The sequence below is a fragment of the Eriocheir sinensis genome, unplaced genomic scaffold (assembly GCF_024679095.1).
Source record: "Eriocheir sinensis breed Jianghai 21 unplaced genomic scaffold, ASM2467909v1 Scaffold594, whole genome shotgun sequence".
NCBI lineage: Eukaryota > Metazoa > Arthropoda > Malacostraca > Decapoda > Varunidae > Eriocheir > Eriocheir sinensis.
Window position 1 is genome coordinate 141,858 of NW_026111936.1, and position 26,860 is coordinate 168,717.

General features: G+C 42.5%; 2 protein-coding genes and 1 long non-coding RNA gene across 14 annotated transcripts in view; 1 reads left to right on the plus strand and 2 right to left on the minus strand.

Annotated features, from left to right (window-relative positions):
- The window catches only part of LOC126993269 (uncharacterized), a 61,880-nt gene that overhangs the window by 7,027 nt on the left and 27,993 nt on the right, over positions 1-26,860 (minus strand). For 4 of the 10 annotated variants that reach the window (XM_050852229.1, XM_050852232.1, XM_050852224.1 and 1 more), the window contains 3 exons: positions 22,058-22,126; positions 9,807-9,875; positions 3,378-3,429 (listed from right to left, as the gene is read on the minus strand). The exons of 1 other annotated variant lie outside the window; for it this stretch is intronic. In XM_050852229.1, the coding sequence (XP_050708186.1) occupies positions 3,378-3,429; positions 9,807-9,875; positions 22,058-22,126 (190 nt within the window). Of the gene's footprint in view, positions 1-3,377; positions 3,430-9,806; positions 9,876-16,495; positions 16,545-22,057; positions 22,127-26,860 lie in introns of all 10 variants that reach the window. 5 more of the 10 variants (XM_050852228.1, XM_050852230.1, XR_007747575.1 and 2 more) reach the window with 4 other exon arrangements.
- Positions 938-24,182, plus strand: LOC126993271 (SCAN domain-containing protein 3-like). 3 transcript variants are annotated; one of them, XR_007747578.1, is made up of 3 exons: positions 938-1,440; positions 11,477-11,784; positions 24,035-24,182. XR_007747578.1 is itself a non-coding variant. In XM_050852233.1 (2 exons), exon 2 carries the CDS (start codon positions 11,539-11,541, stop codon positions 12,139-12,141), a length of 603 nt encoding a protein of 200 aa, XP_050708190.1. In that variant the 5' UTR covers positions 938-1,440; positions 11,477-11,538; the 3' UTR covers positions 12,142-12,850. The 3 variants fall into 3 exon arrangements, 2 of the variants coding, with proteins under 2 accessions (XP_050708190.1, XP_050708191.1); XM_050852233.1 differs by lacking the exon at positions 24,035-24,182 and having other exon boundaries at positions 11,477-12,850; XM_050852234.1 differs by lacking the exon at positions 24,035-24,182 and having other exon boundaries at positions 938-1,279; positions 11,331-12,850.
- LOC126993272 (uncharacterized) lies at positions 22,968-26,802 on the minus strand. The gene is made up of 2 exons (XR_007747579.1): positions 26,560-26,802; positions 22,968-25,055 (listed from the first exon to the last, which is right to left on the minus strand). It is a non-coding gene; the product is annotated as an uncharacterized LOC126993272 (long non-coding RNA).

The window sequence follows — 26,860 nt, forward strand, 5'->3', positions numbered from 1 at the left end:
AAGAACACAGCACAGCGAGGCGACAGTGAGAAGAACAAATCATTATCAAAACACACAGGAAGCAAAAAGGGGCGTCTCGGGCCACCATACAGCCGGCGCTCTGCCGGCTTCCCGAAACCGCCCACTTCACCCAACGACAGCACCACGCTAAAGACTATAAGGACGAGAATCATGTAAACGGAAGTCATGTAAAATAACACTACTCATGAATATTCACTCTTATGTGCTATAACCATAGAGGATGTAACAATATCATAGGGAAAGGAGTGCACCCTCAGTGCAGGAGCCTTGTGTACCCAGTCAATAGGTATGACGTAGTGATGACGTATAGTGACGTAGGCAATCGCCCATATAAGGGGGTTCCCTCGGAGTACTCGGGGCAGAACTAGAAATACGTATGACCGAAACTCACGTGTCACTCTAAATTTTAGACACAATATGTGTCGTGTGTTCATCTACGCTGTCGTGAGTAGAAAGTGAAGTGTTGTACCGTAAAGGAAAGCGCACTAGTGTCCATTGTGTATAGTGGTATTGTTTAGATTATAAGAGTATATATCTTCAGTGTATGTGTAATAAGAAATATTTAGGATTGCAACTAGTATTGAAGTAGGACGTTACTTGTCCCTTAACAGGCAGTGTGAGGCCTGACGACCCGCTGGGTCTGATTGAAGTGTATTCTGTATTTTATATTATTTTGTTATTCAAAGTGTTAAAATAAGTTAAAATTAAATATAAAAAAGCGACAACGTTTCATCACCCCAACTACGAGCTCCTTCAAATACTCTTGAAGTACCAGAATATTAAGTCAGTTGTCGCTACGACGAATCAGTCTTAAACCTCCTTGAGAGCCCGGTAGCGTACTACAACATAAACATTAACATACTTTTTGTTTACAGTAAACAGTTCAAGAAAAAAAAAGGAACCAATAATGAAAAAAGCCTGTCACTCCAAAAAAATATCATTATAAATTGTGCGCAACAACTTCAGCGTGCGATGGTGTACCCAGTGCAGTCCAGCCCAGTATCACAAGTCTACAACAAAATGACCTGACCTGTCTCCCAAAACCTAGTCCTGATTTGAGTATGTAATGACCTAGCCACCATAGTAACCTGTCCCAAACATTCATAACAGCTTTTCAAACGAGCAGAGTGCGTCGTCATTACGTTCAAGGCTTTATTCAGAAGGTAATTCCTGGTACAGTGAGCAGTATAATCTGACTTACAGTGGACTACTCTGGGGATAGAAAGCAAAGATCCGCACTCGTGGCTTACCCGAACAGGTCCCAACGTTACGTACCACATACCCGTAACCCAGGGGTGGATATGGGGTGACCTCATTCCTCACATGCAAGCAGAAAGTGAATTTTAGTGCAGGCCACTATCATCAGGAAATAAGGGAAGACTTCCTTGCCTTTGTGCACGCCAGGCCTCACCGGTAAAGGTTTAGCCTGGCCTTTTGCGCACCGTTGAAGACCTCGGATTGGACATGGCCAAGTGCAGGGACTTGGTTTCGATGGAGCAAGTGCCATGATGGGAAAATTCAAAGGGTGTGCCGCAGTACTCATGAAGAAGTACACCTGGCCAAGCCAATCCACTGCTCTGACCACCGGCAGAATCTAGTACTGACGAAGCCGTGTGACGTCAAGGAAGTGAAGATCGCTCTTCAAACACTGACCGAGGTGTGCAACTTCATTCATTCTTCAAATATGCACTGTCTCCGCTTCACAGAGGTTGTCAAGCTTACCTCGGCCAAGCGCGAAGAGCTTGTTCCCCTGTGCCCCACCAGGTGGATTGAGAGGCATGACGCAGTGCTGGTTTTTGTTGAATTTCTGCCTGTCATTGATGTTTTTCTCAAGGAAGAACTTGACGCCACCGCTGGGCTCCTTCTCATCGCCATACATGTTCCCCGCTTTCTCGTTGGACTGGTTGTAGTGGAGTGTACATTGGCGCATACTCTCAAGCCAAGCCGAACTCTTCAGAGAAAAGATGGCGACCTGGTGTCAGCCTATGCCCGATTCGTGGCATCGAGACCATTTTTGGCAAGTTCAGAGCAGATGTGGAGAATCATTTCCACGATGTGTTCATGAAAGCGGAAGAGCTTTTGGTAGAGGTGGGGTCATCGCATGACACCATCCCTGTGCCACGACTCTGTGGACGACAGACCCAGCGATCAAATGTTCCGTGCGAGAATGCTGAGGAGTGCTACCGCCGGGCGGTGTACATTCCATTCGTGGACCACGTCTTGGCTGAGTTGAAGAGTCGGTTCGGCGACTACACAGTGCCTGTCGCACTTCGATCAGCTCAAGCAACTCCTCAATGGCCTCGAAACGGATGTTGCAGCTGTGCTTCAAGCGGAGAAGCTCTACGAGCTCGACATGGAATCCCTGACACTCGTGAAGGCACTGGGCATTATCTGTTTTGGTCTTCCAAACTATCAAAGAAGCCCAGGCACACGCCAGCACCAGCGTGTTCCCCAATCTCGCCATTCTCTTGAAAACTCTGTTGACGCTTCCAGTCTCCAACGAGAGGTCTTTCTCAGCATTGAAAAGGCTTAAAACCTATTTGAGGAGTACCGTTGGCCAAGAGCGCCTGAACGGACTTGCCCTCCTCTATGTCCACTATGATATCCCCCCCATTTCAGTCAAGAGAGTGATAAGCAAATTCGGCGAAAAAAAACGCCAACTACTCTTTGCTTAGTGAGGCACTTGTTGAATACTTGGGAATTTATTGTAAATATATTTCTGTACCGTCCTGAAACCCTCACTTAAGGGTAAGGTCAGGATAAGTTAAGGTAAGGTTAGGATATTAAGGTAAGGTCAGGATAGGTCAGATTCAGGTTACCTTGGAGTGAATTACGTTTAGGGGATTATTTTAAGGCAAGTTTAGGGTAATTCAACTGTAGTTTTAGGTAAGATGGGAGTGAATTACATTAGTTTAGGGTCATTCAAGACAGAGTAAGGTTACTTTAGGGTGAATTAGTAAATTCAGGCTGCTTATGACAGACTTTCGGCACTTAGGGATCCTTTGTTTTGATCGTTACCAATGGCGCCGATCGATGCTATAGTTTTCCATGTGAAACTGGCCTATGGGTGGCGGCTGCAGAGGAAGCGAGAGGGGTTGAGAGTGTGTGGCTAATATATTGCTCCACATAATTAATGGAAGCTGAGATTCCGGTGATGTGGACTCCAGCAGCCATTATACCTCCATGGGAGGAACCAACAGACGGAGAGAAGAAACAACTGTGGAAAGGAGAGGAGGAAGATGAAGGTGATCAGAGAATGAAGGGAGGATTAGGCAGAGAACAGATGTAATTAAGAGGAGGTAGTATAACGATAAAGGGAGGAGGAGAAACAGGAAAGAATTATTATTGACACTCACCAACTGATTCCTCTGTATCCTCTTCCTCCTCCTCTTCTTCTTCTGGCAGTATCTGCAGATCAAGTGAGGGATTAATAGGCTGTATAAACATTAACATGCTTTTGGAAATAATAAATTCTCTTCACTGTCTAAATTCAACACAACAATAGTTCGCATGCATAAAGTTCATACACAATTGTTTGTAAGCAAATGTTTGTAAGGGATAAAGTTCGTCTGAAAAAAAGTACGTACGCTGAAGTTCGTATGGTATAAAGTATGTATGTAAATTATTCGTAACGACAAAAGTTCGTATGGAAAAGTTTTGTATGAAATTGTTCGTAAGCAAAAAGTTTGTACGCAAATTTGCATCAGGGATTAAGTTCATCTGACAAAAATACTTAAGTAAAAGTTCGTTCGCTAAAGTTCGTATGCAGATATTCGTATGGTATAAAGTACGTATGTAAAATATTCGTAACGACAAAAGTTAGTATAGAAAAAAAAATCATGTGCAATTATCCGTACGCAAATGTTCGTCAGCGCTAAAATTCTTGTGTGTAAAGTAGTACGGACGGAAAAAGTTTGTGAGCATGTTTGTATGGCAATAAGGGCCGCTTTCACAGTCGTTTTGTTTGTTTTGATCGTTACCTACGGCGCCGATCGACGCTATAGTTTTCCATGTGAAACTGGCCTATGGGGTAGTGGCGGCTGCAGAGGAAGCAAGGTGTTGAGAGTGTGTGGTAGGGTGCGGGGCTGGGCTAACCCCGCAGCCGCCACTTCCCCATCGGCCAGTTTTGAGTGGAAATTCTAAAGCGGCGATCATTGGTAACGATCAAAACAAACAAAACGACTGTGAAAGCGGCCCTGAGTTGCTATGGATACTTGCGACACGAAGCTTTTCTATACGAATTTTTGTCCGAAACCCATGAAAAATGGGGGTGTCGCTAAGAGCCGACCCTGCTGACAACCACCATCACCTCCGCTACCAACAACCAACATCATAACTTTGCACTCTGCCGCCACCGCCCTCATTAACGCAAAATAATACACACTGACAAGATGAGCCACTGCCTCCAGGAATTATTTCAAGACTAAAGATCTTGTCGCCCAGTACCTTAAAAAGTTTCTTACTGGACCAGTTTTTCACCACGGGGAGACCTTTTGGTCCCCCAGTTATGTTAAAAAAATGCACACACACACACATTTCTCTCTCTCTCTCTCTCTCTGTACAAACTATTTCCATGCGTACTTTGGTCCTAGAATCAAACGAACTTTACCATACGAATTATTGCCATACAAAGTTTTTTTCTATTCCATACGAACTTTATCTCTGACGGATATTTGCGTACGAACAGTTGCGTACGAACATTTGCATACGAACGTTTTCCATACAAACTTTTACGTGTACGATCGTCTTTCTACCGAACATTTGCACGACGAACATTTAAGCTTACGATTTTTTTCCTTTACGATTTTTTCCCATTACGAACTTTTGACATGACGAACTTTATACTCTACGTACTTATGGCAAACGAACTTTATCCTTCGAATTATTGCCAGATGAAGTTTTTCTATACGAACTTTTGTCCGGAACCCGTGTCAGAGAGAGAGAGAGAGAGAGAGAGAGAGAGAGAGAGAGAGAGAGAGAGAGAGAGAGAGGGGATTTATTGAGGAGAGAGAGAGGGGATTTATTGAGAAGAGAGAGGATTTATTGAAGAGAGAGAGAGAGAGAGAGAGAGAGAGAGAGAGAGAGAGAGAGAGAGAGAGAATTTATTGAGAGAGGATTTATTGAGGAGGGGATTTATTGAGAAGAGAGGATTTATTGAGGAGAGAGAGGAGATTTATTGAGGAGAGAGAGAGAGAGAGAGAGAGAGAGAGAGAGAGAGAGAGAGAGAGAGAGAGAGAGTGTATTTTTTTTGGTGAGAGAGAGGGGATTTATTGAGGAGAGAGGGGATTTATTGAGGAGAGAGGGGATTTATTGAGAAGAGAGGATTTATTGAGGAGAGAGGATTTATTGAGGAGAGAGAGGAGATTTATTGAGAGGATTTATTGAGGAGAGAGAGAGAGAGAGAGAGAGAGAGAGAGAGAGAGAGAGAGAGAGAGAGAGAGAGAGAGAGAGAGAAGAGAGGATTTATTGAGGAGAGAGGGGATTTATTGAGGATATATATATATATATATAGAGAGAGAGAGAGAGAGAGAGAGAGAGAGAGAGAGAGAGAGAGAGAGAGAGAGAGAGAGAGAGAGAGAGAGAGAGAGGATTTATTGAGGAGAGAGAGAGGGGATTTATTGAGGAGAGGATCTATTGAGGAGAGAGAGGAGAGGATTTATTGAGGAGAGAGAGGAGATTTATTGAGAGGATTTATTGAGGAGAGAGAGAGAGAGAGAGAGAGAGGATTTATTGAGGAGAGAGCGATGATTTATTGAGGAGAGAGAGAGAGAGAGAGAGAGATTGAGAGAGAGAGAGAGAGAGAGAGAGAGAGAGAGAGAGAGAGAGAGAGAGAGAGAGAGAGAGAGAGATTTATTGAGAGAGAGGATTTATTGAGGAGGGGATTTATTGAGAAGAGAGGATTTATTGAGGAGAGAGAGAGAGAGAGAGAGAGAGAGAGAGAGAGAGAGAGAGAGAGAGAGAGAGAGAGAGAGAGAGAGAGAGAGGATTTATTGAGGAGAGAGGGGATTTATTGAGAAGAGAGAATTTATTGGAGAGAGAGGATTTATTGAGGAGAGAGGGGATTTATTGAGAAGAGAGGATTTATTGAGGAGAGAGAGGAGATTTATTGAGAGGATTTATTGAGGAGAGAGAGAGAGAGAGAGAGAGAGAGAGAGAGAGAGAGAGAGAGAGAGAGAGAGAGAGAGAGAGAGAGAGAGAGAGGATTTATTGCGGTGGGAGAGAGGGGATTTATTGAGGATATATATATATATATAGAGAGAGAGAGAGAGAGAGAGAGAGAGAGAGAGAGAGAGAGAGAGAGAGAGAGAGAGATTTATTGAGAGAGAAAGGATTTATTGAGGAGAGAGAGAGAGAGAGAGGATTTATTGAGGAGAGAGAGGGGGGATTTATTAAGAGGATTTATTGAGGAGAGAGAGAGAGAGGGGATTTATTGAGGAGAGAGTGGATTTATTGAGGAGAGAGAGAGGATTTATTGAGGAGAGAGAGAGAGATTTATTGAGAGGATTTATTGAGGAGAGAGAGAGAGAGAGAGAGAGAGAGAGAGAGAGAGAGAGAGAGAGAGAGAGAGAGAGAGAGAGAGAGAGAGAATTTATTGAGGAGAGAGGATTTATTGAGGAGAGGGGATTTATTGAGAAGAGGATTTATTGAGGAGAGAGAGGAGATTTATTGAGAGTATTTATTGAGGAGAGAGAGAGAGAGAGAGAGAGAGAGAGAGAGAGAGAAATTATTGACGAGAGGAGTATTTGAGGAGAGGATTTATTGATGAGAGAGAGAAGATTTATTGAGGAGAGAGAGAGAGAGAGAGAGAGAGAGAGAGAGAGAGAGAGAGAGAGAGAGAGAGAGAGAGAGAGAGGATGAACAAAATACTATATGATAAATAAGAACATTTATATAATCTTAATTACCAGGCACACCATGAGGCACTCAACAGGAGAGAGGAAGTCCTCCACCTCTTCAAGCTAACCTCCGCAATGGGTTAAGTAGCTCACTCCTTCAGACACTTCCCTAAGGTATAAAATCTCCTTCAACGAATGTATTTTCCTCCCTTACTGACGTACAGAATCTTCATCCTAAGAGCTGCTAAAGAAAGGTTACTAAGGTAGGTATACTTAGATGCCTCACTCCCTCACATCAGATATTTCCAAAGGCCAAAAATGAGGTCAGTTAAGTCTTATTGAATGTTTTGGCAAGTTCATGGTTCAGAAGAATGGTCACACTACCACCAGGGTCATTAAACTACCCCTGGAAATGCGCAAAACTCATTCGAAAGCCTTCTCAAATGTGTGTTTTTCAGGTTCATGGTACAGAAGAAGGGTCACACTACCACCAGGGTCATTAAACTACCTCTGGAAATGCGCAAAACTCATCCGAAAGCCTTCTCAAATGTGCATTTCTTCTGATCATGGTACAGAAGTCACATTACCAGAAGGGTCATTAAACTACCCCTGGAAATGCCCCAGACTCCTCCGAAAGCCTTGCCATGTATGTGCTGCTGGGTGCAATACAGGCTTAGTCCTCACGCAGGAGCCCAGCCAATGCGAGACTAGACTAGCCGTGCCGTGTGAGGTCAGAGCGTCAAAATACAATTAACCTGGTAGCAGCGACAGGCCAATTTTATGGCTTTACCGTGTAGCAGCGACGGGCCAAATTTTTGCCATGACATAAACCCCCTAAAATAGATGATACATAAGGTCGCATTATAAGACATATATTTGACAAGGCTTTCCTCGGAGTTGTGGGTATATCCAGGAGTAGTTTTATGACCCTGGTGGTAGTTTAACCATTCTTCCGCACCGTGAACCTCAAGAAACACTCATTAGAACCCGACTGACCCCCTCTTTGGCCTTTTGAAATAGCTGATGTGGGAAGCAAAAGTGTCTTATGATACCGGGCATAAACTGATCACAAATGCGTTGATATATATTATGAAATGGTTTGCGTGAGTGATGATTTTTTCTCATTTTTCTCGCTTTGATGGAGGAGCCTTTAACCCGAGAAGTTTCTGGTCCCTACAGAGTTTGGGATGAATAACTCTGTAGGGACCCAAAACTCCTCGGATTGGCCCTGTAAAACGGCCCCTAAACCGACCTTTGGAGGGACCCAAAACTTCTCGGGTTTAACTCGTAATACTTTGCACAGTCCCAACACTTATTTTTCCCTCTCATGTATTACCAATAGATAACATAGGAGAGGGAGGGAATCCAACACCCAAACAGACTATTTGAAATGGTTATACTGAAGTCGTTTGATCCTAATTCTGTCCTTTCATGGGTTTTTCTTTATTTCCAGGGGTAGATTTGTGACCTCGATGGTAGTTTGATCCTTCCTCTGTATCATGAACCTAAAAACACAGATTTGCCAAGGTTTTCGTAGGAGTTTTGAACATTTCCAGGAGCAGTTTTGTGGCCCTGGTGGTAGTGTGACCTTTCCTCTGTACCATGAACCTATAGAAACACACATTTGTCAAGGATTTCCTAGGAGTTGTGGGCATTTCCAGGGGTAGTTTTGTGGCCCTGGTGGTAGTGTGACCCTTCCTCTGTACCATGACCCTGATGAAACACACATCTGGCAAGGCCTTCCTAGGAATTGTGGGCATTTCCAGGGGTAGTTTTATAACCCTGGTGCTGGCCTAACCCTTCTTCAGTTGCAGGAACCCCACAAAACACTCATTGCAACCCAACTGATCCCCTCTTTAGCCCTTAGAAATAGCTGATGTAAGAAGCAAAACTGTCTTACTATACTGGCCAAAGACATGCCCAAGTTGGTGGCAATGCAGACCCCACAAGACCGCCACAAAGTCATCATTATCCTTGACGGTGAAGGCCTCAGTCATCGTCAAATAGCACAGCCGACTGGTGTGTCTGTCTCTAACGTATGAATGGGTCTGCAGACAACATGTGGTCACAGGCTCCACTAGTGACAGGCCTCAAAGCCTTGCAGCAGATTTTTAACAGTGTAATCACAGCATTACTAAATAGATACCTATCATCCTCATATATCGTATAGCTATGGTGCAGTATGTGCTTTACGTATTAATTTTGGCAGATATTATAATTCTGTATAATTTTACCGGTAATTATGCTTCTATACCACCACCTAGAGTTATCATTGACTCAATTAAATAAGGATGAGGTCAGCCCCAGCATTTAAACTGCCTGAGAATGGTTCATGTTACAATACAAAACATGAAGAAACACTCATTAGAACCCGATTGCCTCCTCTTTGACCTTCAGAAATACAGAACATAGTTGACGTGAGAAGCAAAAGTGTCTTATTATACCAATCCGAGGATATAGTTAATATTGTGTCATCAAAACCCAGATTAAATTCAAACCTCTCCTGCGTCCATCCCACTCTGACTGGGCTCATGTTAACGCCTCCCTGAACAGTGACGCCTTGTTTAAGAGGCCCCTGAGCCAAGAAGGACGGAACAGAGAGGAGAAAGCTGTTGCTGAGAGTGAGAAAATATAAGAAAGATTTTAATGGAAGCGGCCAAGATAGATAATGGAGAGAGAGAGAGAGAGAGAGAGAGAGAGAGAGAGAGAGAGAGAATTACCTCCACTAAAAATGATCCACAAAGTCTAAATGGATGTATATAATCCCCCCTTTGCGCCCATGGACCCCCCTAACGAAACAGACCAGCTATAGTGTAAGCTATCTAATGGGGGCCTTCTCCCCCTCAACAACTTGACAAAACTACAAAAAAACATCACACTTTCCCTCCTTATTATAAAAATTCCTTGACTGCTCGTTAACCATTTTAGAAAAAATAAATCAACACTCACCAATGGGCTCCTCCTGTGTTCCTCGTCTTCTTCCCAGTCCTCCTCCTCCTCTTCTTCGTTTGGTAGTGTCTGCAAATCAAGTTCGGTGTCAATTAACTGTGTAAATGTGGTGCCCCGCAGGGCGCTGCATCCACTAACACAGACGCAGTAACGTCAACTGACCCAGTACATCCATCACAAATAAACAAGGAAGACGAAAGCGACGTAGAACGTTAGAATACATCCAACTTTAAGAACAATTTGAAGAACACAGCACAGCGAGGCGACAGTGAGAAGAACAAATCATTATCAAAACACACAGGAAGCAAAAAGGGGCGTCTCGGGCCACCATACAGCCGGCGCTCTGCCGGCTTCCCGAAACCGCCCACTTCACCCAACGACAGCACCACGCTAAAGACTATAAGGACGAGAATCATGTAAACGGAAGTCATGTAAAATAACACTACTCATGAATATTCACTCTTATGTGCTATAACCATAGAGGATGTAACAATATCATAGGGAAAGGAGTGCACCCTCAGTGCAGGAGCCTTGTGTACCCAGTCAATAGGTATGACGTAGTGATGACGTATAGTGACGTAGGCAATCGCCCATATAAGGGGGTTCCCTCGGAGTACTCGGGGCAGAACTAGAAATACTTCTGACCGACACTCACGTGTCCCTCTAAATTTTAGACACAATATGTGTCGTGTGTTCATCTACGCTGTCGTGAGTAGAAAGTGAAGTGTTGTACCGTAAAGGAAAGCGCACTAGTGTCCATTGTGTATAGTGGTATTGTTTAGATTATAAGAGTATATATCTTCAGTGTATGTGTAATAAGAAATATTTAGGATTGCAACTAGTATTGAAGTAGGACGTTACTTGTCCCTTAACAGGCAGTGTGCGAGGCCTGACGACCCGCTGGGTCTGATTGAAGTGTATTCTGTATTTTATATTATTTTGTTATTCAAAGTGTTAAAATAAGTTAAAATTAAATATAAAAAAGCGACAACGTTTCATCACCCCAACTACGAGCTCCTTCAAATACTCTTGAAGTACCAGAATATTAAGTCAGTTGTCGCTACGACGAATCAGTCTTAAACCTCCTTGAGAGCCCGGTAGCGTACTACAACATAAACATTAACATACTTTTGTTTACAGTAAACAGTTCAAGAAAAAAAAAGGAACCAATAATGAAAAAAAGCCTGTCACTCCAAAAAAATATCATTATAAATTGTGCGCAACAACTTCAGCGTGCGATGGTGTACCCAGTGCAGTCCAGCCCAGTATCACAAGTCTACAACAAAATGACCTGACCTGTCTCCCAAAACCTAGTCCTGATTTGAGTATGTAATGACCTAGCCACCATAGTAACCTGTCCCAAACATTCATAACAGCTTTTCAAACGAGCAGAGTGCGTCGTCATTACGTTCAAGGCTTTATTCAGAAGGTAATTCCTGGTACAGTGAGCAGTATAATCTGACTTACAGTGGACTACTCTGGGGATAGAAAGCAAAGATTCGCACTCGTGGCTTACCCGAACAGGTCCCAACGTTACGTACCACATACCCGTAACCCAGGGGTGGATACGGGGTGACCTCATTCCTCACATGCAAGCAGAAAGTGAATTTTAGTGCAGGCCACTATCATCAGGAAATAAGGGAAGACTTCCTTGCCTTTGTGCACGCCAGGCCTCACCGGTAAAGGTTTAGCCTGGCTCCTTTTGCGCACCGTTGAAGACCTCGGATTGGACATGGCCAAGTGCAGGGGACTTGGTTTCGATGGAGCAAGTGCCATGATGGGAAAATTCAAAGGGTGTGCCGCAGTACTCATGAAGAAGTACACCCTGGCCAAGCCGATCCACTGCTCTGACCACCGGCAGAATCTAGTACTGACGAAGCCGTGTGACGTCAAGGAAGTGAAGATCGCTCTTCAAACACTGACCGAGGTGTGCAACTTCGTTCATTCTTCAAATATGCACTGTCTCCGCTTCACAGAGGTTGTCAAGCTTACCTCGGCCAAGCGCGAAGAGCTTGTTCCCCTGTGCCCCACCAGGTGGATTGAGAGGCATGACGCAGTGCTGGTTTTTGTTGAATTTCTGCCTGTCATCGCTGTTTTTCTCGAGGAAGAACTTGACGCCACCGCTGGGCTCCTTCTCATCGCCATACATGTTCCCCGCTTTCTCGTTGGACTGGTTGTAGTGGAGTGTACATTGGCGCATACTCTCAAGCCAAGCCGAACTCTTCAGAGAAAAGATGGCGACCTGGTGTCAGCCTATGCCCGATTCGTGGCATCGAGACCATTTTTGGCAAGTTCAGAGCAGATGTGGAGAATCATTTCCACGATGTGTTCATGAAAGCGGAAGAGCTTTTGGTAGAGGTGGGGTCATCGCATGACACCATCCCTGTGCCACGACTCTGTGGACGACAGACCCAGCGATCAAATGTTCCGTGCGAGAATGCTGAGGAGTGCTACCGCCGGGCGGTGTACATTCCATTCGTGGACCACGTCTTGGCTGAGTTGAAGAGTCGGTTCAGCGACTACACAGTGCCTGTCGCACTTCGATCAGCTCAAGCAACTCCTCAATGGCCTCGAAACGGATGTTGCAGCTGTGCTTCAAGCGGAGAAGCTCTACGAGCTCGACATGGAATCCCTGACACTCGTGAAGGCACTGGGCATTATCTGTTTTGGTCTTCCAAACTATCAAAGAAGCCCAGGCACACGCCAGCACCAGCGTGTTCCCCAATCTCGCCATTCTCTTGAAAACTCTGTTGACGCTTCCAGTCTCCAACGAGAGGTCTTTCTCAGCATTGAAAAGGCTTAAAACCTATTTGAGGAGTACCGTTGGCCAAGAGCGCCTGAACGGACTTGCCCTCCTCTATGTCCACTATGATATCCCCCCCATTTCAGTCAAGAGAGTGATAAGCAAATTCGGCGAAAAAAAACGCCAACTACTCTTTGCTTAGTGAGGCACTTGTTGAATACTTGGGAATTTATTGTAAATATATTTCTGTACCGTCCTGAAACCCTCACTTAAGGGTAAGGTCAGGATAAGTTAAGGTAAGGTTAGGATACCCATACTTTCCCAATGACTACATATGTAGTCATGATATTTAGAATCCTCCCATTTGTAAAATTGATATCCATTTACTGTTTCAGGGTTATGAGTCAGATATCTAACTCCTCTAAAACTTATAATTGCACGAGTGGTACTTTTTACGAGGTATCCCTGCATTTCGCAGTTGTTAGAAAAATTACAATTTTTAAGTTTTCTGCGGTATTCCACCACTTCCTATTCCAGCCTTCACAGTGTCCCAGTGAGAGCCGTGAGGGAGGTGTCACTTCATCACTCTCTTCTTGGATGTCAGTGGAAGCACATACAAGACTTTCCTAAATTAGTCTTTCTATTTTCTGCACTTGAGGTAAGTAAAAAAATGATTGACTACAAATGTAGTCATTGGTCCCAGGCCGACAATAACATATTCACTCATGTTGCCATCAGTTGCTGAACTTTGGTAGCCTATTCCCCCTCTTATTTGGCTTTCTTTATACAAATACATATTACTTATAATATTTTACTATTTTCTGAGATGATTCTAAATATGTGCCACCACTTCAGTGTATCTGATGTATTTATTTTACTTTTTTCAGGAGTGTAGCATGGAGACCGGAAGGTTTTATGGACAAAAAGTTACTTCCTACAGATTCCTGAGAGATGCCATTGATGCTGTTGAGAATATAAAAGGAGATGCTGATATCTTAATTACTGGTCCACCAGCTGGGGGTGAAGGCAGTGATGTAGAACAGCTTGATGATGAAAATTTAGAAGATAAAGCATTGATGCCAGAAGAAGTTGCAGGTGAAGTTGATGTGATATATGAGGAATCTGATGAGGAATTTCCTCCTAATACATCAAGGAAAAAGCAGAAAAGCAGTCTGCCAAAATGGAAAAGGAGCCACATATCTCCTAGGATTGATCTACATGAAGACAAGCATGAAAGTGCAAAACAGTTGCTTCTAGGAAAATCCCCTAGTCTTGCTGGGGCTTCTGAGTGGACAGTTTTTGTTAAAGTATTTCAGAATATGCTTGATCATCTGGTTTGCGAGACTAATAAATATGCTAACAGAGACAAGAACATGCCAGATTTTCAAATAACAGAGGAAGAAATGTACAATTTCATAGGTTTGCTTCTTCTCTCTGGTTACAACATGCGCACAAGTGAAAAAGAATATTGGAGCAAATCACCTGATCTGTCATGCCCAGCAACTGCTGAAACTATGAGTCGTAATCGTTTTCAAAAGATCAAGAGTGTCCTTCACGCAGCTGATAATCAGTCCCTTGGCTCTAGCAAAATGTCAAAAATCAAACCATTATATGAATTACTAAATCAGTCTTTGCTCATGTTTGGAGTGCTACATGAAAATCTAAGCATAGATGAGTCCATGGTACCATATTTTGGGAGACATCCATGCAAACAGTTTATTAGAGGGAAGCCAATTCGATTTGGTTATAAATGTTGGGTAATTGCTAGTTCATGTGGACTTCCATACAAAGTTGCTGTATATGAAGGAAAAACAGATAATGCATGCAAAGATCCACTAGGGACACGAACTGTTATGGACTGTCTAAAAGTGTGTGAAAACCCAGCTTCCCACCACATATACTTTGACAACTTTTTTACATCCTACGATTTGGTAGCAGACCTAAAAAATCTTGGATACAGGGCTACTGGTACTATAAGAGAAAATCGTATGAAAGGATGCCCACTGAAGACAAACAACGACATGAAAAAGACTGACAGAGGCTCTTTTGATTACAAATCAGATGGCAATGTAGAGATGGTTAGATGGAATGACAACTCAGTCGTAACCCTTTGTAGTAATGCTGTTGGAGTGGAGCCAATTAGACAGGTGAAGCGAAGGGTGAAGAATAAAGGAGTAGTTATGGTGTCTCAACCACATGTTGTTGGTTGTTATAATGCAGGAATGGGTGGAGTAGATCTAGTAGACAGGGCTTTGGCAGATTATAGGCCAACAATTCGAGGGAAAAAATGGTACTGGCCTTTGCTGATCAATGCAATAAACATTGCAATTGTATACAGCTGGCGTATCTACCAGTTAACAACAAACTATGAATCAAGACAGAAAGACTTCCGGAGAAGCTTAGTAGCTGTAATGCTGAAGAAGTCCAAGCCAAGAACAAGTGTTGACTCACGACCTGGTCCATCATTCTCTGTTCCTGCAGAGGTAAGGACAGACAATCGAAATCACTACCCACAAAGCTGCCCAGTTCGACGCTGCGCAGTATGCAAGAGAAACTGCAGAATTCAATGTGTGAAATGCAACAAATCCTTGCACCTAAATGAATGCTTTCAGAAGTACCATGAGAAATAAAATATCTGACAGGTGTTGTAATGTTATATCATATTCGGAATGAGAAGGAACTTTGATCATTACAAGGAAGCAGCTTAGTATCACATTATATATTATTTTCATTATTTTCTTTGTAATATTTTCCTGACAACAGTACTATTTGTAGCAAGGAATATTCAGAGCTAAGATATTTCTTTAGCATTGTAAGGAATCATATTACGGTTGCATTATGTATCTCTTGTTACATGGTTTGAGGTTAAAAATGTTATTGAAAACAAGAAATATTTACACCTAGATTCTTTGTAGTATTTTCTTTTACATTCTGGGGTATTCATTTGTGTGTGTGGGGGTAATACTGTTTTGTAATATTGATTTCATGCAAATAGATACCTCTATAAGTATAAGCACAAAGATATGTACTATGATCTAATTTTTTGTGAAATAAATACACCTTGAATATAGGTAAGTTTTTTATGTATCCAAATGCCAAGTATTAACCTTAAACACGTTAAATTACATAGTATAATAAGAAATTAATGTAATATTCGTAGTTTGGAAAAAGGGGTATTCTTTTACATAGAGAGAATTTGTTTTTCCTACATGGGCCCAATGACTACATATGTAGTCATGCCTATTACGCCTTCATGATATAAACAATTGATCAATCAATGGTTTCTCATTCTTAATTAAAGCATTTGCAATAACACAACAAAGTATTATGAGATTTGAAAAGCGTTTTAATATGTTGGGATCAGATGGGTTAAGGTAAGGTCAGGATAGGTCAGATTCAGGTTACCTTGGAGTGAATTACGTTTAGGGGATTATTTTAAGGCAAGTTTAGGGTAATTCAACTGTAGTTTTAGGTAAGATGGGAGTGAATTACATTAGTTTAGGGTCATTCAAGACAGAGTAAGGTTACTTTAGGGTGAATTAGTAAATTCAGGCTGCTTATGACAGACCTTCGGCACTTAGGGATCCTTTGTTTTGATCGTTACCAATGGCGCCGATCGATGCTATAGTTTTCCATGTGAAACTGGCCTATGGGGTGGTGGCGGCTGCAGAGGAAGCGAGAGGGGTTGAGAGTGTGTGGCTAATATATTGCTCCACATAATTAATGGAAGCTGAGATTCCGGTGATGTGGACTCCAGCAGCCATTATACCTCCATGGGAGGAACCAACAGACGGAGAGAAGAAACAACTGTGGAAAGGAGAGGAGGAAGAGGAAGGGGATCAGAGAATGAAGGGAGGATTAGGCAGAGAACAGATGTAATTAAGAGGAGGTAGTATAACGATAAAGGGAGGAGGAGAAACAGGAAAGAATTATTATTGACACTCACCAACTGATTCCTCTGTATCCTCTTCCTCCTCTTCTTCTTCTGGCAGTATCTGCAGATCAAGTGAGGGATTAATAGGCTGTATAAACATTGACATGCTTTTGGAAATAATAAATTCTCTTCACTGTCTAAATTCAACACAACAATAGTTCGCATGCATAAAGTTCATACACAATTGTTTGTAAGCAAATGTTTGTAAGGGATAAAGTTCGTCTGAAAAAGTACGTACGCTGAAGTTCGTATGGTATAAAGTATGTATGTAAATTATTCGTAACGACAAAAGTTCGTATGGAAAAGTTTTGTATGAAATTGTTCGTAAGCAAAAGTTTGTACGCAAATTTGCATCAGGGATTAAGTTCATCTGACAAAATACTTAAGTAAAAGTTCGTTCGCTAAAGTTCGTATGCAGATATTCGTATGGTATAAAGTACGTATGTAAAATATTCGTAACGACAAAAGTTAGTATAGAAAAAAAAATCATGTGCAATTATCCGTACGCAAATGTTCGTCAGGGATAAAATTCTTGTGTAAAGTAGTACGGACGGAAAAAGTTTGTGAGCATGTTTGTATGGCAATAAGGGCCGCTTTCAGTCGTTTTGTTTTTTTTTTTAGTTACCTACGGCGCCGATCGACGCTATAGTTTTCCATGTGAAACTGGCCTATGGGGTAGTGGCGGCTGCAGAGGAAGCAAGGTGTTGAGAGTGTGTGGTAGGGTGCGGGGCTGGGCTAACCCCGCAGCCGCCACTTCCCCATCGGCCAGTTTTGAGTGGAAATTCTAAAGCGGCGATCATTGGTAACGATCAAAACAAACAAAACGACTGTGAAAGTGGCCCTGAGTTGCTATGGATACTTGCGACACGAAGCTTTTCTATACGAATTTTTGTCCGAAACCCGTGAAAAATGGGGGTGTCGCTAAGAGCCGGCCCTGCTGACAACCACCATCACCTCCGCTACCAACAACCAACATCATAACTTTGCACTCTGCCGCCACCGCCCTCATTAATGCAAAATAATACACACTGACAAGATGAGCCACTGCCTCCAGGAATTATTTCAAGACTAAAGATCTTGTCGCCCAGTACCTTAAAAAGTTTCTTACTGGACCAGTTTTTCACCACGGGGAGACCTTTTGGTCCCCCAGTTATGTTAAAAAAATGCACACACACACACACACATTTCTCTCTCTCTCTCTCTGTACAAACTATTTCCATGCGTACTTTGGTCCTAGAATCAAACGAACTTTACCATATGAATTATTGCCATACAAAGTTTTTTTCTATTCCATACGAACTTTATCTCTGACGGATATTTGCGTACGAACAGTTGCGTACGAACATTTGCATACGAACGTTTTCCATACAAACTTTTACGTGTACGATCGTCTTTCTACCGAACATTTGCACGACGAACATTTAAGCTGACGATTTTTTTCCTTTACGATTTTTTCCCATTACGAACTTTTGACATGACGAACTTTATACTACGTACTTATGGCAAACGAACTTTATCCTTCGAATTATTGCCAGATGAAGTTTTTCTATACGAACTTTGTCCGGAACCCGTGTCAGAGAGAGAGAGAGAGAGAGAGAAGAGGATTTATTGAGGAGAGAGAGGAGATTTATTGAGAAGAGAGGATTTATTGAAGAGAGAGAGAGAGAGAGAGAGAGAGAGAGAGAGAGAGAGAGAGAGAGAGAGAGAGAGAGAGAGAGAGAGAATTTATTGAGAGAGGATTTATTGAGGAGAGAGCGAGGATTTATTGAGAAGAGAGGATTTATTGAGGAGAGAGAGGAGATTTATTGAGGAGAGAGAGAGAGAGAGAGAGAGAGAGAGAGAGAGAGAGAGAGAGAGAGAGAGAGAGAATTTATTGAGGAGAGAGAGGATTTATTGAGGAGAGAGGGGATTTATTGAGAAGAGAGGATTTATTGAGGAGAGAGAGGAGATTTATTGAGGAGAGGATTTATTGAGGAGAGAGAGGAGATTTATTGAGAGGATTTATTGAGGAGAGAGAGAGAGAGAGAGAGAGAGAGAGAGAGAGAGAGAGAGAGAGAGAGAGAGAGAGAGAGAGTCTTAACAACATTATATATATATATTTATTGAGAGAGAGAGAGAGAGAGAGAGAGAGAGAGAGAGAGAGAGAGAGAGAGAGAGAGAGAGAGAGAGAGAGAGAGAGATTTATTGAGAGGATTTATTGAGGAGAGATCGAGGATTTATTGAGGAGAGAGTGGATTTATTGATGAGAGGATTTATTGAGGAGAGAGAGGAGAGGATTTATTGAGGAGAGTGGATTTATTGAGGAGAGGATTTATTGAGGAGAGAGAGAGAGGAAATTTATTGAGGAGAGAGAGAGGAGATTTATTGAGGAGAGAGAGAGAGAGAGAGAGGATATTTATTGAGGAGAGAGAGAGAGGGAGGAGATTTATTGAGGAGAGAGAGAGAGAGAGGGAGGAGATTTATTGAGGAGAGAGAGAGGAGATTTATTGAGGAGAGTGGATTTATTGAGAGAGAGTGGATTTATTGAGGAGAAAGAGTGGATTTATTAAGGAGAGAGAGAGAGAGAGAGAGAGAGAGAGAGAGAGAGAGAGAGAGAGAGAGAGAGAGAGAGAGAGAGAGAGAGAGAGGATGAACAAAATACTATATGATAGACAAGAACATTTATATAATCTTAATTACCAGGCACACCATGAGGCACTCAACAGGAGAGAGGAAGTCCTCCACCTCTTCAAGCTAACCTCCACAATGGGTTGAGTAGCTCACTCCTTCAGACACTTCCCTAAGGTATAAAATCTCCTTCAACGAATGTATTTTCCTCCCTTACTGACGTACAGCATCTTCATCCTAAGAGCTGCTAAAGAAAGGTTACTAAGGTAGGTATACTTAGATGCCTCACTCCCTCATCAGATATTTCAAAGGCCAAAAATGAGGTCAGTTAGGTCTTATTGAATGTTTTGGCAAGTTCATGGTTCAGAAGAATGGTCACACTACCACCAGGGTCATTAAACTACCCTGAAATGCCTCAAACTCCTCCGAAAGCCTTCTCAAATGTGTGTTTTCAGGTTCATGGTACAGAAGAAGGTCACACTACCACCAGGGTCATTAAACTACCTCTGGAAATGCAAAACTCATCCGAAAGCCTTCTCAAATGTGCATTTCTTCTGATCATGGTACAGAAGTCACATTACCAGAAGGGTCATTAAACTACCCCTGGAAATGCCCCAGACTCCTCCGAAAGCCTTGCCATGTATGTGCTGCTGGGTGCAATACAGGCTTAGTCCTCACGCAGGAGCCCAGCCAATGCGAGACTAGACTAGCCGTGCCGTGTGAGGTCAGAGCGTCAAAATACAATTAACCTGGTAGCAGCGACAGGCCAATTTTATGGCTTTACCGTGTAGCAGCGACGGGCCAAATTTTTGCCATGACATAAACCCCCTAAAATAGATGATACATAGGTCGCATTATTTCGCCGCAAGACATATATTTGACAAGGCTTTCCTTGGAGTTGTGGGTATATCCAGGAGTAGTTTTATGACCCTGGTGGTAGTTTAACCATTCTTCCGCACCGTGAACCTCAAGAAACGCTCATTAGAACCCGACTGACCCCCTCTTTGGCCTTTTGAAATAGCTGATGTGGGAAGCAAAAGTGTCTTATGATACCGGGCATAAACTGATCACAAATGCGTTGATATATATTATGAAATGGTTTGCGTGAGTGATGATTTTTTCTCATTTTTCTCGCTTTGATGGAGGAGCCTTTAACCCGAAGTTTCTGGTCCCTACAGAGTTTGGGATGAATAACTCTGTAGGGACCAAACTCCTCGGATTGGCCCTGTAAACGGCCCTAAACCGACCTTTGGAGGGACCCAAAACTTCTCAGGTTTAACTCGTAATACTTTGCACAGTCCCAACACTTTATTTTCCCTCTCATGTATTACCAATAGATAACATAGGAGAGGAGTCCAACACCCAAACAGACTATTTGAAATGGTTATACTGAAGTCGTTTGATCCTAATTCTGTCCTTTCATGGGTTTTTTCTTTATTTCCAGGGGTAGATTTGTGACCTCGATGGTAGTTTGATCCTTCCTCTGTATCATGAACCTAAAAACACAGATTTGCCAAGGTTTTCGTAGGAGTTTTGAACATTTCCAGGAGCAGTTTTGTGGCCCTGGTGGTAGTGTGACCTTTCCTCTGTACCATGAACCTATAGAAACACACATTTGTCAAGGATTTCCTAGGAGTTGTGGGCATTTCCAGGGGTAGTTTTGTGGCCCTGGTGGTAGTGTGACCCTTCCTCTGTACCATGACCCTGAAGAAACACACATCTGGCAAGGCCTTCCTAGGAATTGTGGGCATTTCCAGGGGTAGTTTTATAACCCTGGTGCTGGCCTAACCCTTCTTCAGTTGCAGGAACCCCACAAAACACTCATTGCAACCCAACTGATCCCCTCTTTAGCCCTTAGAAATAGCTGATGTAAGAAGCAAAACTGTCTTACTATACTGGCCAAAGACATGCCCAAGTTGGTGGCAATGCAGACCCCACAAGACCGCCACAAAGTCATCATTATCCTTGACGGTGAAGGCCTCAGTCATCGTCAAATAGCACAGCCGACTGGTGTGTCTGTCTCTAACGTATGAATGGGTCTGCAGACAACATGTGGTCACAGGCTCCACTAGTGACAGGCCTCAAAGCCTTGCAGCAGATTTTTAACAGTGTAATCACAGCATTACTAAATAGATACCTATCATCCTCATATATCGTATAGCTATGGTGCAGTATGTGCTTTACGTATTAATTTTGGCAGATATTATAATTCTGTATAATTTTACCGGTAATTATGCTTCTATACCACCACCTAGAGTTATCATTGACTCAATTAAATAAGGATGAGGTCAGCCCCAGCATTTAAACTGCCTGAGAATGGTTCATGTTACAATACAAAACATGAAGAAACACTCATTAGAACCCGATTGCCTCCTCTTTGACCTTCAGAAATACAGAACATAGTTGACGTGAGAAGCAAAAGTGTCTTATTATACCAATCCCAGGATATAGTTAATATTGTGTCATCAAAACCCAGATTAAATTCAAACCTCTCCTGCGTCCATCCCACTCTGACTGGGCTCATGTTAACGCCTCCCTGCACTGTGACGCCTTGTTTAAGAGGCCCCCGAGCCAAGAAGGACGGAACAGAGAGGGAGAAAGCTGTTGCTGAGAGTGAGAAAATATAAGAAAGATTTTAATGGAAGCGGCCAAGATAGATAATGGAGAGAGAGAGAGAGAGAGAGAGAGAGAGAGAGAGAGAGAGAGAGAGAGAGAGAGAGAGAGAGAGAGAGAATTACCTCCACTAAAAATGATCCACAAAGTCTAAATGGATGTATATAATCCCCCCTTTGCGCCCATGGACCCCCCTAACGAAACAGACCAGCTATAGTGTAAGCTATCTAATGGGGGCCTTCTCCCCCTCAACAACTTGACAAAACTACAAAAAAACATCACACTTTCCCTCCTTATTATAAAAATTCCTTGACTGCTCGTTAACCATTTTAGAAAAAATAAATCAACACTCACCAATGGGCTCCTCCTGTGTTCCTCGTCTTCTTCCCAGTCCTCCTCCTCCTCTTCTTCGTTTGGTAGTGTCTGCAAATCAAGTTCGGTGTCAATTAACTGTGTAAATGTGGTGCCCCGCAGGGCGCTGCATCCACTAACACAGACGCAGTAACGTCAACTGACCCAGTACATCCATCACAAATAAACAAGGAAGACGAAAGCGACGTAGAACGTTAGAATACATCCAACTTTAAGAACAATTTGAAGAACACAGCACAGCGAGGCGACAGTGAGAAGAACAAATCATTATCAAAACACACAGGAAGCAAAAAGGGGCGTCTCGGGCCACCATACAGCCGGCGCTCTGCCGGCTTCCCGAAACCGCCCACTTCACCCAACGACAGCACCACGCTAAAGACTATAAGGACGAGAATCATGTAAACGGAAGTCATGTAAAATAACACTACTCATGAATATTCACTCTTATGTGCTATAACCATAGAGGATGTAACAATATCATAGGGAAAGGAGTGCACCCTCAGTGCAGGAGCCTTGTGTACCCAGTCAATAGGTATGACGTAGTGATGACGTATAGTGACGTAGGCAATCGCCCATATAAGGGGGTTCCCTCGGAGTACTCGGGGCAGAACTAGAAATACTTCTGACCGACACTCACGTGTCCCTCTAAATTTTAGACACAATATGTGTCGTGTGTTCATCTACGCTGTCGTGAGTAGAAAGTGAAGTGTTGTACCGTAAAGGAAAGCGCACTAGTGTCCATTGTGTATAGTGGTATTGTTTAGATTATAAGAGTATATATCTTCAGTGTATGTGTAATAAGAAACATTTAGGATTGCAACTAGTATTGAAGTAGGACGTTACTTGTCCCTTAACAGGCAGTGTGCGAGGCCTGACGACCCGCTGGGTCTGATTGAAGTGTATTCTGTATTTTATATTATTTTGTTATTCAAAGTGTTAAAATAAGTTAAAATTAAATATAAAAAAGCGACAACGTTTCATCACCCCAACTACGAGCTCCTTCAAATACTCTTGAAGTACCAGAATATTAAGTCAGTTGTCGCTACGACGAATCAGTCTTAAACCTCCTTGAGAGCCCGGTAGCGTACTACAACATAAACATTAACATACTTTTTGTTTACAGTAAACAGTTCAAGAAAAAAAAGAACCAATAATGAAAAAAAGCCCGTCTCTCCTAAAAAATATCATTATAAATTGTGCGCAACAACTTCAGCGTGCGATGGTGTACCCAGTGCAGTCCAGCCCAGTATCACAAGTCTACAACAAAATGACCTGACCTGTCTCCCAAAGCCTAGTCCTGATTTGAGTATGTAATGACCTAGCCACCATAGTAACCTGTCCCAAACATTCATAACAGCTTTTCAAACGAGCAGAGTGCGTCGTCATTACGTTCAAGGCTTTATTCAGAAGGTAATTCCTGGTACAGTGAGCAGTATAATCTGACTTACAGTGGACTACTCTGGGGATAGAAAGCAAAGATTCGCACTCGTGGCTTACCCGAACAGGTCCCAACCTTACGTACCACATACCCGTAACCCAGGGGCGGATATGGGGTGACCTCATTCCTCACATGCAAGCAGAAAGTGAATTTTAGTGCAGGCCACTATCATCAGGAAATAAGGGAAGACTTCCTTGCCTTTGTGCACGCCAGGCCTCACCGGTAAAGGTTTAGCCTGGCTCCTTTTGCGCACCGTTGAAGACCTCGGATTGGACATGGCCAAGTGCAGGGGACTTGGTTTCGATGGAGCAAGTGCCATGATGAGAAAATTCAAAGGGTGTGCCGCAGTACTCATGAAGAAGTACACCCTGGCCAAGCCAATCCACTGCTCTGACCACCGGCAGAATCTAGTACTGACGAAGCCGTGTGACGTCAAGGAAGTGAAGATCGCTCTTCAAACACTGACCGAGGTGTGCAACTTCATTCATTCTTCAAATATGCACTGTCTCCGCTTCACAGAGGTTGTCAAGCTTACCTCGGCCAAGCGCGAAGAGCTTGTTCCCCTGTGCCCCACCAGGTGGATTGAGAGGCATGACGCAGTGCTGGTTTTTGTTGAATTTCTGCCTGTCATTGATGTTTTTCTCAAGGAAGAACTTGACGCCACCGCTGGGCTCCTTCTCATCGCCATACATGTTCCCCGCTTTCTCGTTGGACTGGTTGTAGTGGAGTGTACATTGGCGCATACTCTCAAGCCAAGCCGAACTCTTCAGAGAAAAGATGGCGACCTGGTGTCAGCCTATGCCCGATTCGTGGCATCGAGACCATTTTTGGCAAGTTCAGAGCAGATGTGGAGAATCATTTCCACGATGTGTTCATGAAAGCGGAAGAGCTTTTGGTAGAGGTGGGGTCATCGCATGACACCATCCCTGTGCCACGGCTCTGTGGACGACAGACCCAGCGATCAAATGTTCCGTGCGAGAATGCTGAGGAGTGCTACCGCCGGGCGGTGTACATTCCATTCGTGGACCACGTCTTGGCTGAGTTGAAGAGTCGGTTCGGCGACTACACAGTGCCTGTCGCACTTCGATCAGCTCAAGCAACTCCTCAATGGCCTCGAAACGGATGTTGCAGCTGTGCTTCAAGCGGAGAAGCTCTACGAGCTCGACATGGAATCCCTGACACTCGTGAAGGCACTGGGCATTATCTGTTTTGGTCTTCCAAACTATCAAAGAAGCCCAGGCACACGCCAGCACCAGCGTGTTCCCCAATCTCGCCATTCTCTTGAAAACTCTGTTGACGCTTCCAGTCTCCAACGAGAGGTCTTTCTCAGCATTGAAAAGGCTTCAAACCTATTTGAGGAGTACCGTTGGCCAAGAGCGCCTGAACGGACTTGCCCTCCTCTATGTCCACTATGATATCCCCCCCATTTCAGTCAAGAGAGTGATAAGCAAATTCGGCAAAAAAAAACGCCAACTACTCTTTGCTTAGTGAGGCACTTGTTGAATACTTGGGAATTTATTGTAAATATATTTCTGTACCGTCCTGAAACTAGGGATTGTCGTTTTGGACCTTTTTCTTTGTCCCGGGATTCCGGGATAAAATTAGCCCTAATCCCGGGATCCCGGGATTTCCCGGGATTTTCAATTGTCTAAAATTGCACATTATACCTAGTTTCACGTTCAGATTTTTGATGTGCTTAACATTAATAGATATGCAAAAATATTACTGTAGATTGACTGTCTTATTAATTCCACTTAATATTTAATTCCAAATTTTCAGCATACACTTTGTTTCTCAACAAAGTAAAAGGAATAAGAATAAGAGCTAGTATATGCTGCGTTTACTTCTTTTTTTTCTGCTTCCGAATTTCAATGTGAATGACAATGTGAATTATAGTTCATTATCGCTGATAAAGAAAGAAAGAAAAAAAAAAAAAAAAAAAAAAAAAAAAAATTTGTTTCCATGTATACCCAGTGAAATGAAAAGAGTACTTAATGACAGAAAATTTAATAAAAATAAATGAAGAAAAATTAAACGTATGCATTCTTTATTTATAATATGAACTAAATGATTAAGAAGTATCTCATAGAATAAGATCTTATTTAACACAAGCAAATTTCCATAAAATGAAAGCAATAAATGACAGTAAGTTTAATCAAATGAATGAATAAAAAATAAAACATACATGTTCTGCATTCCTGTGTAAACTAAAATGATTAATAAGCAATCGAGCATGTATGGAATTTTGATAATAAGATCATAAATAACACGAACAATTTTCCATAAAATAAAAACAATAATTAATGACATAAAATTAAATTAAATGAATTAATCAAAAGGAAAATTATATTCTGCATTCATATAGCATCTATGGGATTTCATGAAAAATCTTAAGTAACACAAATTCAACACACAATATGTTTTCAATCTCTGAAAAACAGTAATGATTAAATGTAAATGACAAAAAAAAAATTGTCAGATATATAAGGAAAAGAAAATGTATACTGAAATTTTCCATACATGAAAATAATAATTGACATAATTTAACAAAATGAATTGATGAAATAACAGACAGCCAGACAGTTTACTGGTAACCGTCACTGTTCGGTCACTCACGCGAGGAGGGAAAGTGTGCTGTTTTTTTTTTTTTTTTAAGCTGTCACGCTCATCTCAATGCCGTATACATACAGCAAAGTGGAATATGCAGACATGGTGTTCATTATACGGGCTCTGTTACGGGTAACGGGAGTGCCATGGCTGCTTTATAATACTCAAGAGAATACCTAAACAGTAAGTCCTTCCTTCACAGTGTTCACACACACACACAAAACACTCCTCACGGGACACCCTGTATATACATATAAATAGAAGCACAAGTTCACAAGTTCACAACTATCCTGCAGTCAAATTTGTCTTTTTTTTATTTTTTTATACTTAATTTCATGATTTTTCATCTCGGGATTTCCCGGGATTTGCAAAAATATCCCGGGATTATTAAACCTTGAAAATTGTCCGGGATCCCGGGATCCCGGGAAACAAACCCTACCTGAAACCCTCACTTAAGGGTAAGGTCAGGATAAGTTAAGGTAAGGTTAGGATATTAAGGTAAGGTCAGGATAGGTCAGATTCAGGTTACCTTGGAGTGAATTACGTTTAGGGGATTATTTTAAGGCAAGTTTAGGGTAATTCAACTGTAGTTTTAGGTAAGATGGGAGTGAATTACATTAGTTTAGGGTCATTCAAGACAGAGTAAGGTTACTTTAGGGTGAATTAGTAAATTCAGGCTGCTTATGACTGACTTTCGGCTATTTGGGATCCTTTGTTTTGATCGTTACCAATGGCGCCGA

Excerpts from the sequence above, each read along its gene's own strand:
- LOC126993271 (XM_050852233.1), top strand. The coding sequence starts at position 11,539 with ATGGCCAAGTGCAGGGGACTTGGTTTCGATGGAGCAAGTGCCATGATG.